Raw genomic sequence first — 20,718 nt, forward strand, 5'->3', positions numbered from 1 at the left:
ATTAAAGCCCCAATACCAAAATATAAAGGTATTGTAAAATTATGAGAAAAAGAGAAATCAATCATTCAGAATGTCTATGAAATAGAACAGAAAATAATATTCAACATTTTACAGACTAACTTTACCGTAATGAACTTTATTTAACTCTTACATTAGACTTCATTCTTTAAAAACTCGAAGTAAAATGTAGTGGGTACCTTTATTTATGTTTTGCATTCAATTTTAAGTGTAGAGCCGTTTAACTTTTGTAAGGGCGGACACATGCGAGGACTGAATGTCCACAAGATGGTGCTATCCTAAAAGAAAAAACTGGACTTGTTTCTATGTAAAATAAATCTTTTGGTTTCTTTTTGCTAATTCTCTATTCCCACTTTTAGAGATATGTATGTTTTATGTTTTTTATTCATTGTCTCTTAAAACGTCATGTAAACCTTCTATTCGATCAGTAAAGAAATTGGAATATGAAAAACATAAAGCAAATGTACCGGTCAGTGTTGTGACCTTTGGGGGGATATCTGTGGGTCCTGGTGGGTTAGAGGGGTTTGTCTCTGATGTTGTTTGTGCTGGAAATGTTCCTAAAGAGAACAAAGATACTTAGCAAACGTTAGATTCTAGCGGCAAACCATTTCAAATATCAAACAAAAACTGGAGAAACTACCATGTGTAAGAGGGTGTGAGGAGATTGTTGTGGGAGGATCAGCGGGTGTTGAGCGGACTGATGTTTTAATGTCAGGTGTTGTACCTGACAGAGTCGTTGTTAATGTTTTTTCTGGAGGTGACAACAGAGATAGTAAGCACAAATGATCTTGATGAGGTTGTAGGATTTACATGATCAAGTCGAAACTAGAAAAGAACAACCTGATGTACCAGTGGATGTTGGACGGGCATCATTGGTTTTGGGTTCGATACTCTGCGTCACTGATGGTGATCTTGAAGGAGGTGACGTCTCACAAACCGACACGTTCCACACACGTTGACCCATCAGTGATGGAGGGCTCTCACAGGTCACCTCCAAAGGCTTGTCAAGCAGATTCTTGCTCTGAAGATCTGTAAAAGGAGCCACTCTAAGTGTCAGATGATAACAGATTTCGTTCATCTTAGACAGGTCAAGTTTGACAAACCTTTCAGGAAGTCGACAAAGTCTTCAGCTTCACAGGAACAGTTCCAGGGGTTCCCATGTAGTCTCATTCTAGTGGACGAGAAAAACCTGAAAACCTGAGGTGAGATTTGAGTCATGTTGTTGTCAGACAAGTCCAACTCAGTCAAGCTGTTCTGGGAGCTAAAAGCATTCAGATGGATTTCTCCGATCCTGTTCTTGTTCAGACTGAGCGTGTTGAGGTTAGTGAGCCCGTTAAACATGGAGCAATTCAAAACCTTGATTCTGTTTTCTGTGAGACTGAGCTCACTGAGAACACCAGGATGACTGAACCAGTTTGGGTTAACATCAGTCAGCTGGTTCTGGTTTAAAGTGAGAGCTGTGAGGTTCTGCATAGATCTAAAGGCCCCTTCAGCAATCCCTGTGACACCAGCGCCCTCCATCCTGAGCCTGGTCACGGAGGCGAGGTCGTCGCTGCGTAACAAATTGGAGTCTATCTCGCCAACGTCCTTCACCAACATCACCAGAGTGGAAAAACCGGGTAAGAAAGCTAAAAGAGCAGAGTTAGAATTACAATTAGCAATACAGCAAAGAAGTCAACCGATTTGAGGGAATCATAGGAGCGGGTTTTGTAAAAACCTACGTTTGTATGTGACACCTAGAGCACAATTTGAATGTTCTTACTGAAAACATTCAAATTCTTGGATGTGCTGCCACCTGGTGGTAGTGTTGCACATTGTAACAACACAAGACTGAGTCTGAGTGATGAATGATGAACTACAGGCCGATGGAGCCACTTGAGTATCAGAAAAGTAAAAACTCATTTCAGCAGCATAAAAGCACCTTTGGGTGTTTGTTTTTTCATCACCATTGCACATTTTAAAGATTAGTATACAATATTAAAGTAATAAACCAAGAGTTTGGGTGAGGTGCAAGGCACTGAATCCTAAAGCCCTAATATTTATTTTCAAGTTTTCCTCTGATATGTTGTGATTTCCAGTTGTTTTCTCGAGATCTTTATTTATCTCGTATCCTCAGAGTTGTGAAGGCACACAACAGAAAAAAATGGCTCAACTAACCTCCTTAGTGTGGGCAATGGCAGCATGGCATATCATGGTCTGCCTCACCACAGGGCTCAGGTATTTGTTTTGTTTTCTAGATGGCTAGAATATTATGCCCATTATCACGAGAAAATAAACTTAGTCGTGCCAAGATAACAAGAAGTCGAGACCTTGAGAAAACTGAAATGAACACACTATCACAGGAAAACCAGCATCGTAATCTCAAGGTAACAAAATAAATAGGTCAAGACTCTTTATTTTGCAGGTCTGAAATGAAGCCACATCGAGCAACACTGTATTCTACTCTAAAGTTTGATGATCATACAGTGTAGTGATTTTCAGGTAACTTTTTTTTATCACCTCTACAGAGTGAGATGAGAAGAAAAAAAAGAATCTTACATCAACTAAGTCCTTACCTGGTGTTATGTTCTGGCAGAATAAAACCGGTCCCTCTCCAAAACAACATTGGCCTAAATGCACATTCAGCAACAGAACAAGAGCAGCAACTGTGGAAGATACAAAGAGGTCAAGAGAGATTTGACCTCAACATTTTATTTTTCGCTCGGCACTGTAATGCTGGCACTTACCCTTCATGGTGACCGATCCCATAGCTGCAGAATGCAGGTTGAACAAGTGAACTCCACATGCAATGACAGTTTGAGGGTCTTGTGATCACCTGCACTAGCAGGTGTAAAAAAAGAAACACTGTTACCATGGCAGATCAGAGTTTACCATGGTTATCAGTGTTAGCATTCAGTCGCTCAGGCTGCTGTTCCAGTTGGGTGATAAGAGAGTGAGAGGTTAGCACCCAGGGAGGCCTGAAGATGTTTTGACTGTTGGATCACTCAAATCATGAAATAAGTCATGTACACTGATGCTTTGAGAAGGTTGATTCAATCGTTTTAGTTCTAAATGAGAAGTGAAGTCAGCATTCCTATGAAAAGATGCAGCACTGTTTTTCTGTGGGGGGAAAAGAAATGTGGAAAAACAACTAAAAACACTGGATTGATGTTGGTGAGTTGTGTGGATATAAAATTCAGTGTCGTGTCTGAAACTACAGTAGCAAAAGAAAACAAACAGTGACTCTTAACAAATGGACAAATGAAGCTGTGAGAAAAGAATAAAAATGAAAAATGTGACTTTTATTCACTTGAAAATTTATTCCATTTCAGTGCTTCCACTTTTGAAAATAAATAGATGGCATGGGATCAAAGATAAAAATCAACAAGGATGAAAAGTACACTAGTGTAACAAAAGTGGTGACCAAATGCCGATACAATCTTTTAGTAAACATAAAAATAAATGCACATACAATTACAGATCTGACGAACCAAACCCCACCCCAGAAACAAGTCAAAATGCAGCACATGAGAAATCAAGTATTCTGTTTGTTTTTGGAGACAGCAGTAGTATCATATCTGTGGAGGCCATTCGGCTTTTACATGTCAGTTTGAAATCTTAGCGTTTGGTTTTAGTTTCCACAATTTACAGAGTGCACAACAGCAGTGTTACTGATTAGTTTAGATGCCCGTTCAGAAAGGTCAAAATCCCCCAAACAAACAGAAAGTAAAGTGCTCGTGCAACACTTCTGGTTGTTCTCGAGGCCAACAAATGGTTTTAGAAAAGCACTTTGAAAAGACAGAGAGAAGAGAGAGACGCTGTGGCAGTGTTTGTCAACACCTTGGAGGAATGTTCTTTAATGTTGGAACATAATTGAACCACACACAGAAACCCCCCTCTGTGAATATATCAAATACTGTCATTTGGACCGGTTGCACAACAGCAGCAGCAGCAGCACACACACACTCTTCACAACAAGAGTGTGTGTGTGTGTGTGTGTGTGTGTGTATGTGTGTGTGCTGCTCACATGGTTAAAGATAGGACAGGCTGACAAAACACTCAGGGAGGGAGGAGGAGGAGTGGAAAGAGGAGGAGAGGGGGTTTACATTGCATGACAGAAGCAGTCGACAAGTGTTCATGAGTGCACCTTTATACAGGACAATTCTAGAGTGCCCAGTGGAGAGAAAACACAGCTAAGCTCTAAACATCAGAGAAATCTCGTTATGATGAAAACACATAACATCAGCTCAATCTCTATTATCACGTTGCTTTAATCATCAAAAAAAAAAAAGCGAAAAGAAAACAAAAAAAGCATCATGTTTGTACCAAAACCTACCATTGACCCTCTTTTGGCACCCTTAAGAAAAAGGATGCCTCGACAAACCAAATCATTTAAAATAAGCGTTAACATTAAAGAAAAAGAAATTGCTATACAGAAACCCAGTGCTACACGATCAGCGTTTAAAAAGCAGTTGAATAAATAGATGATAGTACCACGATGCGTGAAAGGCCAACGGATGTCTATGGGAGACGTAAGGAGCCTCCCGATGACAAAAGAAGAAGACAGTTCTGAGCAGCAGGTCTTTAGTGATCCCTGGAGAGGCAAACTCGGTAATGCCAGCCTGATTTGACGATCCACGTAGGAAGAAGATTGTTGTGTTTTGTCTGGACCACGGAGCAGTCTGACAGTCCTAAAGGGAGGTACAAAGGTCCCTTGTTTTCAGATCGTTCTGAAAAGAGTGACAGAAATCCCCCCCTAGGTGACCCCCTCCTTTAGTCCAAATTAGTCTGATTCAGAGAGGCGTTAAAGGGGGGAGGAGTTTAGTGCTGCAGCTGAGCTCTCGATCATGACAGTGCTGAACCAATAAATACTTCATGTAGAAAATGAACATCCACCACATATGAGAGGGAAAAAAAAATGCCCACATGCTTGAGTTGTGGTCGTAGAAAAAAAACTGACCCCGACTGAAAGCAACCTGAACATATCGCACTGAGATCACAGGAAGAAGAAGCAATTCGAGCTCAGCCAGTATTCCTCTTTTTGCTGCAAGCACCGGCCCTTTAGACCACACACATAAACACACACACATACACACACATACCTTTTCCCTTGTTTGTAACCTGGGTCATCCCTTCAGGTGACCGCCAGTCCAAAACTTGGTTTCCAAGTGGAGCATGGCGTTGAGCTTGTCTGTGGGCATCAATGCAGTCTTTTCATGAAACAAGCAAGGTGAGGGGGAAATGATGTGGATGATAAGAGGGTTTAAATCTGGCCTCCTGCTATTTCCCACTTTTCTTTGGCACTGTGCCTCTCTTGGCCTGCCACAGGTGGTTGTGGATGGTCAGGGCGTCCACGCTGACTGACACAGTCTTGGCAGGGATGACGGTGAACTGCTTTCGGTCCGAGCTGTACTTGTACAGCTTGTCGATCATCTTCTTGCTGATGCTCTTGGGTCCTGTTCCCGTTAGCTTCTGGATCTCCTCGGTGTCAGGGAAGTAAGAGTAGAGCGCCCGGAACTGGCAGCCGCCGTCCCGAAACAGGATCATCATGTGGTTGGACTCGCACTTCTCCAACTCCTAGAGGGACAAAGAGGATAAACAGAGGCAAGAAAACATTGATAACATGGTGTTAGAAAAATACTGAGAGATATTGCTGTGTTTGTCGACCATACTAAGGTCAGGTTTTTCTACTATCCAGAAGAAAAGAGAGTTCCATCCCAGTGGAAAATAAGTGTGCCATGTTTTAATCATAGCAGTATCACTGCATCCCATGTTAAAAGACAAACATAAAAATAAAAATAAGAGAAGCAACTTTTGGGAAGACCATTCTACTACTAAGTTTCTTTTACAAAAACCTTTGACAACTTCCTTAATAACAATGGGGGAAATCAAATTTTAATCTTAAAAACTCCCCAATTCACTCTAACTACTCCGTTTGTTCCCAAAAGCAGATAATAATGTGTGGCAGACAGCTGACCTCAAGGATCTGGTTCTTCTGCGGCTCGTTGACTTTGCCGGCCAGGCAGCAGTGGGAGATTGCGTTGTGGATGATTGGCTTATTGGACTTGGCGCTGGGCTCCTTGAAAAGTTTGGGACCTAAGAGAGAAGAAGCATATAACACAGAACAAGAGAGAAATAAATAATCAGCGGGTGACATGACGACGAATGAACTGAGGCCGACATGTTTGAATCACTTTGGCAGATCACTACGATCCTTTTATTGTGTTCAGGCAGAAAAAGCTTATTGTGCAATACTGACATGTTGATGTTGTGTCAATGAACAATTCATGAGATCTGTTCTCAGGCATCTGGTTATCTGACAATAACAGGGACAAGTGAACTTACCGGTGTATTCAGCCATGGAGGTGATGGAGGACGCGGTGGAGCCGTTGTCCCAGTCTCTCTCTGCAGTCCGACTGTTGTTACGGCTGCCTGGAAACGACTCCACAGAGTCACAGCTAGATGATGAAGGAGATCAAGAACGGAGGTAGAAGTTGAACAGTGAGGAAGACATGTGTAAATCTTCTATTAAACAAAATGTGCAATGCAAATATTAAATATACAATGCACAGCCTTTTCTCACGCACAAGTTCATATAAAAATATGTGAAGTTATTTTACCGCTGAGATCCGGCCCCTCCGGAGTTGACGCTGTCGGCCTCGTTGGTCGCGGCAGAGGCCAGTGACAGACTGGAGCCTGATTGGGCGTTGCTCAGGTTGTCAGCTTTGTGAGACATGACAGACATGACATTGTCAATCATTTTGTAAAAATTACAATAGCACCCTGGAGTTCCTGCTTATTAGATAATTCAGATTTATCTGTGGGAAGCATTCATAATATGAGACGGATCTGATCAAACAAACAATCTCACGTGTGGAAGAGCACTTGGAGAAATTATCGCTGGAGGATTCCTCTCTGAAGACAGACTTGGGTCTGTGTTTTTGCTTCGGTTTGGGAGTTTTGGGCTTCACCAGGCCTTGTTCTTCAAATATCTCCTGCTGCTTCCTGCGCAGATACTCCTGCTTTATCAGCTCCCGCCGGGTTTTCTCGTCCTCTTTACGCAGACGGTCCTCTTCTGCCTTCCGTCTGCAAGAAGCCAAAGACCAGAATTATAGAATTTCTTATAAAAAAAGATGGAAATCCTGTCGTTTCACTGGGAAAGTAGGTTACCTGGCTTCATCTCGTTTGAGCTCAGACTCTGCTTCTAGTTGTTGTTTGCGGACTCGAGCCTCTTCTGCTTTCTTCTGCTGCTTCAGCAAGAACGCTGCTCTCTTCTTGGCCAGCTCATCCTCTGCCTTCTGCTCATCCTACAACACGAAAAAAGTGTTTTAACATCATTTGGATACTGATATATTAGAAGTATTTCTGAACCTTTTTAAGGGGGGCATACAAACAATTGGATTCATATTTCTATTGATCAAGTGAAGGACTTCACCTTGAAGAAGAAGCCCATTACTGACTTCTGCTCTCCATCATCTCCTTCTGTCGTTCCATCCTTAGCAGTTTCCTCTCCCTCTGAATCTTTCAGTCCTGAAATGTCAACCTCAATGAGGTGGGATTTACTGCGTTGCGCCTCCTCTGATGGTATGAACTCTTTCCCTGAACTGTCTGAAGAGTTTAGCTCAGATTCTCTCAGGGTGCTGGACAGGCACTCATCAAAGGACACTTCTTGAGCTGCCAGCGGCGTCAGGTCCACTCGGGTTGGTAGGCGCATGTTCGCCTCATCGCGGAGCCGGAAGTTGGCAGACCGAACGTGGCCAGAGCCCGGTTTGTCGATTGTCTCTGCTGCTGTAGGGTTTCTGTGGCTGTCAGGCTGCTCTGTCCTGGGGGACCTGCCCCCAGCTAACAGCCTTGAGTGTTGTAAAGTGTCTGAGCCACTCTGGGTGGGGGTGAGGGTCCTGGAGGCCTGTCGGCTCTGCTCCTTTGCTATTTTAAGATCTGATGGTTTGGATCTGGAGCTCCGCCCTGAGCTCAACTTGGGGGGTTTCCTGGTAGGGGCAGGGCCAGAGCCAGAGAGGTGTTCCACGAAGTGGAAGCTTGCCCCGGTCTTAGAGTCACTGTTTTTGTCGCTGGTGAGAGGAGGAGGAGGAGCTGCACCAGGGGGAGACTGTACATTCTGTTTCATCAACATCTCCTGCTGCATCGACAGCTGCATCATCTGCTGCTGGATGCTGCCAATGGCGTCGTTAAGCAGCTCAATAGAGCGGCTGCACTCATTCAGGTCCAACTCTTCTTCTAGATAGAAGCTTCCACTGTTCCCTTTCTTGTCTGATTCTAAGGCACCTGGTGGGGTGGGTCCCTCCACCTCTTTGTCCCCCTTCAGGGCAGCTACGCACAGATCATCTTTGCTTGATGGTCCTTTCTCCCCAACAAGCTCGTCTTTAGAGATGTCAGTTTTAAGCGGGTTGGGTAGCGTGTCGCTTCTGCCTCCACCTTTCTTTACGATGTTCAGGAAGGCCGCCTTTCCCAGCTTCTGCCTCTGCCTCGCTGACAGCACCTCCATCTTCTTCTTCTGGTGCTCAATGGCACGTCGCTTCTCCTCCAGTTGCATTCGGAGCTGAACGATTTCAGAAGCCAGAACATTAGCACCACCAGTACCATCGCCTGATCGACCAATCCCTCCCATCGGTGAGGATGGACTCTGGTCTCTTTTCAGCCTCCAGGAGGAGGCCAGCGGCCCGCTGCTTTCTGATCCATCAGGAGTGGTCCTCTGGGAGCTGGAGGCACTGGAGCGTAGGTCATGGTTGCTGCCAAAGCGCTGCTGCTGGGCTTTACGCTCAGCGAAGGAGGTCATGCGAACACTGCCACTGGCCATGCTACTGGCCTGGGAGTGACCGCTGAGACATGGGCTCGAACGGCCGCTGCCCCCATTCATGTCTTTGTCCTCATGCTCTTTCACATTCATGTCCTCTTTGAGTTTGGCTGATTCTTCTTCTTCATCCTCCCCGTTTAAGGCTTTCCTGCGCCAGTTTGGGTCTTTAGTAGTAACAGCTTCATCCAGGTCCTCGTCTTCTTCATCCAGGTCTTGCAGCTCAGCATCCAGGTCTGGGCCACACTTTGGTTCTTCAATATCTGAATGCAGGTAGAATCCCCCCACCGGCTCTCTGGACGAGGGGTCCACACTGCTGGTAACAACGGGCTGGAAACCTTCCTGACCCTGTGGAGAGTCCTCTGACAGACCTTCCTCCTCACCAGATGGGGGAAAAGTTTGGTTCAACTGGCATGGAGCTTTCCTACGAACAGCCGATGTAGATCCATCTCCTCGGCGTAGGGAGCCTCTTCCTGAGGAGTGAGGCCCCTCACCACTCTCCTCCTCCTTGTTCAGGCAAACAGACTTCTCTTTAGCTGTCTTCAGCACAGCAGGCATCAGTGGTTCTAGGTAAAAGCTATCTGTTGCAGGTTTGGAAGCTTTAGGTCCTACAGGGGCAGTTGCTTGAGTCTCATCAACCCGTTTTGGGATGACGGGACTATCAGTCCTGGCAACTGCCACCAAAGTTTCTTCCTCGTCCTCAATGTTGACATTTTGCAGAAGGCTGTGGCCGTTGACTTTGCGCAACGCAGCCGGCTGAGGCTGGAAGGCAGGAGTCTGGTGTTTGGGTGTGACAGAGACGACATTGGAAGCCAGGCTGTCCTTACTGATGGTACGAGCCAGACTCACGCTGTCTCCAGATGCAACGTCTGCGTCGCTGTCTGTGGCCGAGTGTAACAGGAAGGGGCCAAGTGTGGAAAGTGGTCTGAAAAAAAGACAATAGGAGAGAATTTTATTTGAAGGTATGTGCATTATACATCTTACAATTTATAGAATGTGTGCGTGTGTCTGTGCCTAACGCTTCTTTGTATGATTATCTAGTCAGAATCTGCCAAGCAAAAATAAAGTGTGATACACAGAAGGGTGGATTTTGTGCACATCCAAACCCAGTTGACAAAAGGTACAAAACAAAACCTGCATACAAATAAAAAAATGAAAGCAGTGTTTCCCACACATAGACGGTACCTGGGCGGGCCGTCAAAGTACATTTATGGCCGCCCAAGTATAATTCCAATTTGTTTTAATTTATTCATAAAATTGCAGCACATGCACGAGAGAGCGGGGAGAGAGAGCATGCAAGGACTTCACTGAGCGCACACAATTTTAAACTGTGCCTGAGCCCTCAGCAACTCTGTTAAATCCCTCTAGACTCCTACAGATATAACACGCAGCAAAACCCAGAGAGCAGAATCACATCAGCTTCAGAGAGAGAGAGAGAGAGAGAGAGAGAGAGAGACAGAGAGAGGTGTCAACTGTCCATATATCCCTCTTGTAAATGCACCGCTTGAGGTGCCTTGCTCCTATAAAAAGATGGCTTCATTTAACAATGTTAATGTACAGCTGCTTGCTGCTGATACTGAAGCTGAAGTCCTATAAATAATGTAAAATCGAATGAAACTTTTCCAAACAATTTAAGTTGTTTATTGCAAAAATGAAATACATTTAGAGAGAAAAACACATTTGATAAAAATTCAAACCTAATATCAAAATGTACCCTAAGATAAGAGTTTTAAAAAATGTATGTCGATTGATTGTTTGTAATCGATGCCTCTGATTGTTTTTAAAAGGTAACGTATTCTAACCTTGAAAGAAGTAAATGGGATCCATATTATAAGATACAGTGTAATCATTTTTAGTTTTCATTTGATTGGGAGCACATAAGGGAAAGGTACTTTGTTTCTGTGTTTAACTCTGTTAGGTACCTCTGTCTCTTGTCGGGCCAAGCAGTGACAGAACCCCGGGTCTGTCCGTCCATCTGTGTCAGAGAGTTGGAGCGGTTTCTGAGACCTAATAGGAAACAAACACATAACCCATGGATATGTTTTAAAAACACTGTCAGGTCTCCATCATATAATGCCAAGTTGAACAAATCTTTTATAGGCAATCATGGGTGACAAGTCTCCTCTCTTTACCTGCACCATCCTCTCCTTGCTGTTTTTGTTGCCTCTGTCTGAGGGGCAGGAGTGGGTGTGACGGACTGAAGGTCGGACCACCTTTACTAAAAGCCAAGAAAGCAAATGGTTTAAAAAGTATTCAAGATTCAAACTGTCAAACACTGCAGAGCAGAGCAGAAGAGCAGAAAGTCTTCAATGGATTGGAATAGAACGCAGGTCAGGCCAAAGCCCCCACAACCCAAAACACTTTTCCTAAACAAAATACCATCACTTTTCTCAACCAGGGCACAGTGTGAACTAAATATTTGAAACAGACAAGCAAGTGGTATGCAAAAACCCTGCTGGTACCTTTTAAGATAGCTCAGCTAAACATTTAGTCAAAGACATGGTGCAATGATCAGCTTTACTTTATGCAAATATGTGAAGAAGAAAACCAATGGTTGAATCAGTAAACTGTATATCTGTCCGCCCTTGTAGGGTTACTGAATGTGTAATAGTGGAATGAGAAGGAAAAGATAGTGAAGACTTACAGGGGGTCAGTTTCTTCAGGGTGCAGGAAGTACCTGTTACAGACTTCCGGGCTGCTCTGGTTATCAGCCGCACTTGGGCTCACAAGGAAGCTGCGCTTGGTGGCGTTTGAGATAGGCACTGATGGACGGGCACTCTTGGGCTGAGCCATAGCTCGGGCTGAGAAAGAACGGGGTTGGTCATTTTAAAAAAAAACAGTGACTTATGCTTGCTGTCCTTACAAAAGTCAGCCTGAGACATTGGCTGGGATTTGTTCTGTTTGTGACCCAAAGAAAAAAAGACAAGACATAGAGAGACGATTGAAATTTGAAATGAAACCTCCAATGAACACAAAAATCTTGAATTCAAACAACCACAACTATGCCCGTTTCTAAATTAATGAGATAGATAATAAATTCCATAACTTGTAAATCTCTGTAACCACAGATTAAGTTATTTAACCGGTGCCATAGGACAGTTTTTCTACAGAACTGCATTTATGTGAAAACTCAAAAGTAAATTTTAATGTACAAGAGCTGAAAATTAGCAGACGGGTGACTTGGCTAAGCAGAGTATACAAGTTCTAGTTGTTTCTGTGAACCACAATGCCTTGAGAAGCAAACAGCTCAAATCTAATAAAAACTTTAATTTGATTAAGAACTAAGCTTCACCACATTTCACTCTTGATTGCTTGCCTCTGCCACTGGGAATACAAAGCTTAAGTTAGCTTGGTCTTGACAGGCTAATGTTCTTTAGCTAAGCTTCACAGAAACATTTAGAGGAAAAGAACTGAAAGATCACAACAAGTTAGAAGAATAAGAGAGTGGTGGAAAATGAAAAGAAGGGGCAGATGTGATGTGTAGTACGTTAATCGAGGTAATGCTTACCATCTTTGAACTCTTGGAGATCTCTGGGCTGGACAAACTCTGGCTTGACCGTCTCAAACCACCAGAAGAGTTCAGCGATGAACACCATCACATTGTGCTACATTAAGAGCACAAGAAACATGTGAAAAAGGCTTGAATACACACGTCTTTTTTAACACTTTGAATAACTCTATGAAGGGCAACCCCAACTTAAAAGGTATTTTTTTTAAGCCTGTTACCCAGGGAATAAGGTGACAGCAGTGTCATTTGCTGACTTATAATTATTTTACTACCAGGTTAAGTGTAACATTTAAAATGCATATGCTTATGAAAACACAGAATTTCAGTTTTTGTACCTTGAGCACCAGCGGCGAGTAGAGCATGTCCTCTGTCGTCAGATAGAAACTTTTATTCAGATACTCATTGGCAAACTCTCTGAGTAGCTGGATGTTGTACAAGCTATCAGCAATGGAGGGCACTTCCTTCAGGCAAATATCTGATCAGACAGGCAGAGCAGGACAGATCAGAACACAACTCAATGACCTGCAGGCTATAAATGTCACACTGACTCGACTGGGACAGTAAGCCATGTGCAAGCACCAAAAATAGAATCACACATGGATATCAAATTCAATGTGTTGGCATAAAAAGCTAGATTCTCTCAATGAGTCAAGCCTTTGGGGCAACTGATAAATAGTAGCTATTGAATGTGGGGGTGTTCATACCTTCCAGCTTCATGAGGTCTGGGCAGTAATAGTGGACCACGGTGAGCATCGAAGCTCCGTCACAAATATCCCTCATCAGGTCTTCCAGCAGTGGAAAGAAGGGCAGCTGTCGGCCTGACGCGTGCTCCCTACGATACCTCACCTAATCAGCAGGGAGAGAGGATGAGGGTTGATGAGGAGAAGTTCAGAATTAGATATAAAGCCACAGCAATGACACAAAACCATAGCACTAGCACCAATGCACGCATCATAAAACATCCTAAATGCAATGACTAGTGTCACAAGTAAAAATGTATTTCATTGTAAGATCTACTTCTGAACCAGTCAAAGCATATACTGATCACAGATGTTTCAGCTCCATTTATGCTCCTGATATCAAGGTTCTCCCCAGGAGTTTCAAGGCTAAAGTATTTTGATTCTTTTTTCTTTCAAATCTAAGATAACATTCCTCTTCAAATCCTCAACAGCAGGTTTAATAACATTTCGGGAAAGAAAGTGCTGCCAAATGACAAAATCTTGAGAACAGAGTTTAGGGGAGAACCCTGAAGACTGTGTTAATTATGAGTAAATGAAGGTGGAGGTGTTATGAACAACACAGAGTGATTGGTCAGCCTTCTTCCAGCCTAGGTGAGAAGGCAGCTAGCAATGGAACACAGTCAAACAAGGCATCATGATCCATCTGACTGGGAGGAAAACTGTTTCATCACTGGCAAACTTATGGGAATGAGTGTGGTTAGTCGAGAAACTTACTTGACCCCAGCTGTATTAGTTGTGGATACATACAGCTGCTAAGTGCAGACATATTCATTTCAGATTCCAAAGTTTACTGATCAAATTAAACAAGCACAAATTTAACCAAATACAATGGACTGAAATTAAATTGTATGACTACTTTGCATAGGCATGTACATTATTGCTTAACATTGGTGTGGATGGTTATGTGATTAGCAACAAAAAGTATAACAATACCAAACTAGGTTTCCAAACTATCCAAACTGTCAGAATTACATCGGAGCATGATTTCTAAGGACGTCACGTGAAGTCGTAACATTGTTGCATTTTTAATTTGAGTCAGTTTGCTTTCACACTGCACTTTGTCAAGCGCATGAAAGCCTGTCAAATATTGTGAACCGTAGCCAACCACAACTAGTTTGGGATGTAGCTCCGGTCAGAGGCTACTGCCTAATGCTGCACTATGACCCCAAAGTAAACAGCAGGACAGTGGAAGAACGGCATCCCACAGCGTTTGTATCATATCAATGCTAACATTAGCCACACTCTGCAAACCTATTTGACACTTGCCGTCTTTTCTGAAATTTATGGCCAAATTCAACCCACAATGCACTGCTTTTTGCTTCACTTCCCTTGTTTGGTACGGATTGCGTACTCACCTACGGCAAACCAAACTCTGGTACACTTTGAAGCAACCCGAGACCCCAGTTTTCCAGCTGACCAGAGTTTGGTTTCTTTGGTCCACACCAGAGGTTTTTTTGAGCATTCACTACACCCCTAACCAAACAAACTATCCCAAAAAGAGCAGAGATCGTTTCAAACGGACCAAATAGCTCAGGTGTGAATGCACCCTAAGAAGGTGATTTTTACCAGTAAAATGTTACACTTGGTATATCTTAATCATGAAAGGATGTAAAGAGGTCATGAAAAGGACAATCTTACCAAGCAGCTCAAAGATTATAATCATCAAATAACTAACCAAGCATGTAGACCATTTTCTATATTTACCCTGTGTGGGAAAACCATGTAACCACATATAGCCAGCCGTTCTGAGGCTAATTCTTTCCTGAGTCACGGTGAAACAACCAACCAACCTTAAGAAGCTATAATAACACAGTAGTTTTACTTAATGGGGACTTCTCCTGACTGAGGGGTAACACTGTACATCTTTTGAGAGCTCCTCTAGCTCCAGCATGCAGTGGGCCAGTTTGTGCATAACTCAGGCTTACAAATAAAAACACTCAGAGGATATGCTGTCAGAGGAGACTGTGGGCACTGTGGAAATAGTGTTGGGTATGAGCAGAAGAGAGCGGAGGGAGGGATGATAAAGCAGGTCAGTGAGAGGTGGTGTCCAGTGATGGCACTGCAAAGCAAGAGAGGTGTGGGCATGGATTTGCTCTTACTGTCACAGGGCAAGCAAATACCACACACACGCACAGCCAAAACTAACGGCCTACCTAAGCTTGATATGAGATAGCACACATTCAAAGCTAAAACAATAGCCTTAGAGCAATTTATAAAAAAGTCAGAATAACCCTGGGTGACATATTAGCATCATTTAAAAAGAAAAGAAAAAAGAAAGAAAGTAACTGTCAGATTCTTGGCCTTTGCTGAGACGCTGGCTACAAGCAGCACAGTATGAGCTTGAATGAGCCATGGTGGAGTGTGCGCGCACATCAACACAGAACTATACGTGCAAGGGGGACAGGGGGGAGAAAATGGGGTCAAGGGGGTTGGGGGGCTGGCATCCAACTTACAGGGACAAGCTTCCAATACCATTTGGAGGGAGACTATCCAGTTTGCAGGGACAAGAGAGGGGAGGGTAGGACAGATAAGGAACAGGAGCAGAAAGATTATCAGGTCAAAAAAAGAGAGCAGGGTCAGAGTCAGTCCAGAATGCGACCTGGGTGAATAAAGTCCTTATCAATACAAACATGCTCTGTTTTCTTGAACAGAGTTTTTGCTTGATAAGGATTTTTATCCACCTGGATAAAGACTTAAAGGGGAATTGCTTCTGAAAGTCTCCAAAAGTCAGAAATACAGTGTTACTGGTGTAAACATGTAGAATACCAAACATCTTTTTGCTTCTTTTACAGGAGAGAAATATGAAACCCAAAAACCAAGACGATATTGTAGGTGGCTATACCTTTTGATGGCTCGGTGACTCGAGGGGGTGGTGCTTGACTTTGTGCTCCCTTTCTGTCATCTCCCTCATCTTCATGTTCACCTGCAGAGACAATCATGACATATTGAGCACATATACATTGACTCAGGAAACCAGATTCTGCTAACTCAAGATCACATTTCTCCAGTTATACAGAAATTGTAAATCTGCATTTAGTGCAACAGGGAAGTGATCTGTCTCTTCTAACTGTGTCCTCTATTTTGAAGATAGGCCTTCTTGTTTTAACTATTTTTTTCCTTGGTTTGTGCGTCAGTGCAGTTACATCTAACCCTCATTGAGAGGTCAAACAGAGAGCTCCTTCTCACAGCACTTATGTCTTATAGTCTAATCAGCGATTTTGAAGTGAAAATAGAGTTGTTTTATGTTCTTTGGGCTCGTTAAGTGTTAGCTTCAAATCCAATCTGACATTGCAACAATTACACTTACAAAGTAGCACTGTTAGATGTCCCGAATTCTCCTTTCAAGAACCTGGTGCTCTGTTTCTTTCTCTGTCTGCAGTGTTTTGATATTCAACGGCATGCTAAGGAGAGGCATGTAATCCAAATGAATGGCAGAGAAATCTGTGTCCTCCAGGAGAAATCCACCTCGGAAAAGTGTTTCTTTGGTTGGTTTCTCGAATTAAAGAAACCAGCTTTTTAATTTCCGTGACATATCTAAAATTAGTTTCCTTAAAAACATCAACGTAAATGAGAGGACTGACTATCAGCCAAACAGTTAATATACAAAATGATTAATCAATACATATTTTAGCAACTGAAATGGAGAAAAGTTAGCCACTTGTTAACAGAAACTGCTCATCAGCGAGGACACCTTTCCTTCTCTCAGACAGTGATGGTGTTGGACATTACGATGATTTATGGACACACTGAGTCATGGCCTCTTGCTGCCTGAGGCCTTGAAAGATGAGTGCTACATTAGCCTAAGTGTGCAGCAAATCCACACTCCTATATGTTGGCTCGTCTCTGAGCAGTAATGACAAACAGGCTTCAACAATACACGCCGCCTAGGCGCCTATGTTGTCAGTGAGGAACACGTTATTCTTCTAAATAAGCTAGAGATTTAAAGAATACATTGGCCGGACTTAGTGAAAAGTTTTAAAACATGTACTGATGTCTTTATTTTATGACATCTGCACCGTTTATGTTGTAGTTTGCATGTGTGTGTGTGTTCAAACCTTGTTGATCCAGAAGACCATAGCATCCTCCAAGTCAAACGGCAGCTCCTTGGAGGCACTGAAGGTGGAGAAGCGCTTGACAGAAGCCACCACTTTCTCTATGCTGATCATCTCCACGGTGTAAGCCATCATTAGGGCATCGATCATAGGCATGTGAGCACTCTGCATGAGGGAGACAGAGATACACAGGATGATTCAATTAATTTACATTTTGTTTTACCCTGTTTCCAAAGTAATTATTAACATCAAAGCTGAAGGAAAAGAAACTGAGACTACAATCTAATGCAGATTCATCCAAACAAACCGAAAATGCTGCAGCTTATTTATGTAGAATATAATCACATTTAAATGTTTACTCTGTATATCAAAAGCAATAAGGACTTAGCTTTAAAAAAAAAAAAAGGTGAGTGTGTTTTAAATAATCTCTTGCTGATAATCCAATTTCTTAGATTTTGCCCAGCTCCCTCTGGAGCCTCAAAATCCAAATATGTAGTCTTATCCCCTACGCCAAAAACACACTTTGAAGAGTTCCCTTTAAGTGTTGGTTTTTAACATCTTTTAGGCAAAACTATATATCGTTAGTTTTGAAGGTGAATAACAATCATTCAAAGGTCATTTATCTGTTGTACAAACTTTCAGTAACCAGTAGATTCTGTACAGGTTGTGGATAAATGGATGAGATTAATTGATTAGCAGACAGAATAATCCAGAGCTGTAGAAGGACATCCCTGAGGCTCCTGTAGCTTTAAATAACAGACCAGGTTTAATCAAGTTAAACCGCTCATTCAGCACAGAGGGTGTCTGCCCTTAAAGCTGCTCTCTATATCCTAATGAAATCAAGAGTCACAGCAGGGGCCTTTTGTCTTAAATTGTTTATTGCATGGCCTTGCGGAACAGTCCTTACATTTCACTGCACATCTGTATGAGCATGTGACAAATAAAAATCTTGAATCTTGAATCTTGAAGTTACCCCACACACCCACTGCTTGAAATATTTCTGGGAGAGAATTATCCGCTGCCAAATACTTACAAAATCAGCTGAAAAACTCCTTGGTCATTAATCTGTAGTCACTCGTAGTACTTTTAACCAAAGCAATAAATCTAAATTTGAATAAATGTTGGAGAAATTTTTCTTTGAAAAGGTTTATACATAGAAAAATGAAAAGAAAAAACTCAACTTAACTTCATAAATATTTTCAACTAATTACTTGTTCTGTTAAATAAAATTAGAAAAATAAATCTCCCTTGTTATCTGCTGGATTAACAGTTAACAAATAAAAATGTACACTGACAATGATCAAATGATCAACGTTTCATCAACATGTTTTAGGGTATTCAGATTTCTCACAAACTCAACTGGAGAGAACAGGTTGGTTTTTGGTTTCACCTGCCTAAATGTCACTACATTTTGGGGATTTTAAGAAAAATACGGGGTGTGTAAACACTTATTTTTTAACATTTGATAACAGTTTAATGTATCCATATTCATCACATTGTAATATTGTTTGGGCCAGTATATTTCAAACTATCTCCATAAAATGCTACAGCTTCAGAAACAATTTGTTGGGTTAGCTTGTTTTTCCAAGTCTGTTGCTCCAAGTGCATCCCTTTTCTCACACTGCAGTTGTTGACTATTTCTAACATTAACATTAAATCTGTATATTTGTCTTTAATGTTTTACATCAAAAGTCAGATTTACTTGTTTATTTTACATATTATTTTGTCAGTGATTCAAAGTTGCATTATTATTTAACTAGATAAGCTAAAAAATCTTGACTTGCCTTTGTATGAAACATCCCTTCATCAAATCTCAATCATGTGTCAGGAGTCATTTTATGGAATGAACATATTGATTTAATTATCCGCTTTGTTATTGATCGTGTACAAAGAAAAGACTAAGAAACTCTTTGAAAAGAGTGCTCAAAAATTGGTACAGTAAGCATCTCTAATGGAAATTGTCAATAATGTATTGAGTAGTTTATGTGTTCCTATTTATTAGTTTGACTTTGTTTTGCTTGTTGAAACTTAATTCCTGCACCTTATATAAGAAGTCTGCTATCTAGTTAGTTTTGGTGATTTTTGTAGTACCTTTAACATGTCTTCTGGGTGAGGTTTTCTACCACACCCACAAGTGTGCTTTTATGATTTCTTTATGTGCCTTGTGTTTGTATTCCTGTGTTAAATACAGAAGACAGCAAATGAATCCAGTACAGAACAAGTACAGACAGATATTATTTCAGTCAGTGCTTTCTGTTAGATGCTGCCAGAATAATCCAATTGCTGATGGAAATGCTCAGAGATTAGGCTTGTTAACATAATAAATGAGAGCTATTCAGAGCTTTCACCACAGCACAACCTGTGCCGACAAGAACAGTGAAAATCGACTTCCAGGGAAACAACTTGCTCTGGTTCTGCTGGCTAATTCTGATTCACTCAAACATTAGTTACGGTTTTGCTGAGTATGTTTTGTGTTTTAAAAGACAAGTTAAGCATTAGAGCTATTTCACAGAAATGCGCTGAATAGGCAAGCGGTTATGACCCACGCCCAATTTATGTAGGCTTTAGTCCTCGTCACAGCGACCGTAGGTTCAAATCCGACCTCGGCCCTTTGCTGCATGTCATCCCCCACTCTCTCCTCCCAATGTTTCTTGTCTCTCTTCACATGTTCTATTCAAAAGAAGGTAAAAATGCCCCAAAAAATGTGTTGGAAAAAAAAAAATAAGCATAAAATAATTGCTTTGATCTATAGACAGTGTTATTATATGTTAAAAGGGAAAAGAAGCTCTAGCATGCAGAAGTCAAACAGGTTGTAACAAGCCAGAAGTTTACCTACTTACTGATGACTGTTAACTAGCCAATAATATCGTCCGACATTAGCATATCCAGTGACTATTGGCATCGGCTAATTTTATCGCAGATATGAACCGATATTACAAGATTTATTCACCAGTCAAATAGCATTTCATTTAAGTTTCATTGTATAACACTAGCAGTTCTCTGTCACCAGCAGAGTGTGCTATATGGATTACAACTAGCATTATCACTCTCCAGAATGTCAAGCGATGATGCACGTATATGCAGTTACTTTCCAGTTGAGTAACCATCTTGTCTTCATATATCTTTTCCACAAGTGTTTGAAACTGCACTTGAGGGATCAATGCAATACATGTGTATATCTCTATCTTTCTTTCTCAAAAGATTCAAAATTGATCTAAGAAAGATATCTGCCAATATATCGGCATCTGATTTGTTCTTCTCTCCTAAAAGGCTTTATATGCGATTTTCCACACTTAAATGTAATAGAAATCAAATATATCCTCTGAAAATAACTGTGAGTAATGACTGTCTACAATGGGTGTAACATCCGAGTCCCACTGTCTGTGGTGTTTTCCAAGTTTTCCAAGTCATATTTTCAGTTTGTTGACATCGCCGGGACGGCAGCTGACTCCTCCCCTCGCAAATAAAAGTTGTTTAATTGAGGGACAAGAGAAAAGAAGAATAACATACTGTACTCACTGATTAACTGCGTTTCTAGATAACGCTCATTTCGGGAAAATTTACATGCAGTGTGAAGATACGAGCATAATAAAGATCGCTAGCATTAGCATG

At 41.9% G+C, this 20,718-nt stretch overlaps 1 protein-coding gene across 4 annotated transcripts in view; it reads right to left on the reverse strand.

Moving 5' to 3' along the window:
- Positions 1-3,278: 3,278 nt before the first annotated feature.
- camsap1b (calmodulin regulated spectrin-associated protein 1b) overlaps positions 3,279-20,718 on the reverse strand; it is a 28,760-nt gene continuing 11,320 nt past the window's right edge. For 2 of the 4 annotated variants that reach the window (XM_061038431.1, XM_061038430.1), the window contains exons 4-19: positions 17,110-17,271; positions 15,897-15,977; positions 15,508-15,540; positions 13,019-13,160; positions 12,650-12,789; positions 12,315-12,411; positions 11,451-11,607; positions 10,939-11,024; positions 10,729-10,813; positions 7,433-9,731; positions 7,168-7,304; positions 6,869-7,083; positions 6,618-6,720; positions 6,343-6,455; positions 5,975-6,093; positions 3,279-5,574 (exon numbers count right to left, since the gene is read on the reverse strand). In XM_061038431.1, the coding sequence (XP_060894414.1) occupies positions 5,278-5,574; positions 5,975-6,093; positions 6,343-6,455; positions 6,618-6,720; positions 6,869-7,083; positions 7,168-7,304; positions 7,433-9,731; positions 10,729-10,813; positions 10,939-11,024; positions 11,451-11,607; positions 12,315-12,411; positions 12,650-12,789; positions 13,019-13,160; positions 15,508-15,540; positions 15,897-15,977; positions 17,110-17,271 (4,266 nt within the window). In that variant the 3' untranslated portion in view covers positions 3,279-5,277. The remainder of the gene's footprint in view (positions 5,575-5,974; positions 6,094-6,342; positions 6,456-6,617; positions 6,721-6,868; positions 7,084-7,167; positions 7,305-7,432; positions 9,732-10,728; positions 10,814-10,938; positions 11,025-11,450; positions 11,608-12,314; positions 12,412-12,649; positions 12,790-13,018; positions 13,161-15,507; positions 15,541-15,896; positions 15,978-17,109; positions 17,272-20,718) is intronic. The other 2 variants (XM_061038432.1, XM_061038433.1) reach the window with 2 other exon arrangements.

Source organism: Labrus mixtus, chromosome 5 (genome assembly GCF_963584025.1).
Source record: "Labrus mixtus chromosome 5, fLabMix1.1, whole genome shotgun sequence".
NCBI lineage: Eukaryota > Metazoa > Chordata > Actinopteri > Labriformes > Labridae > Labrus > Labrus mixtus.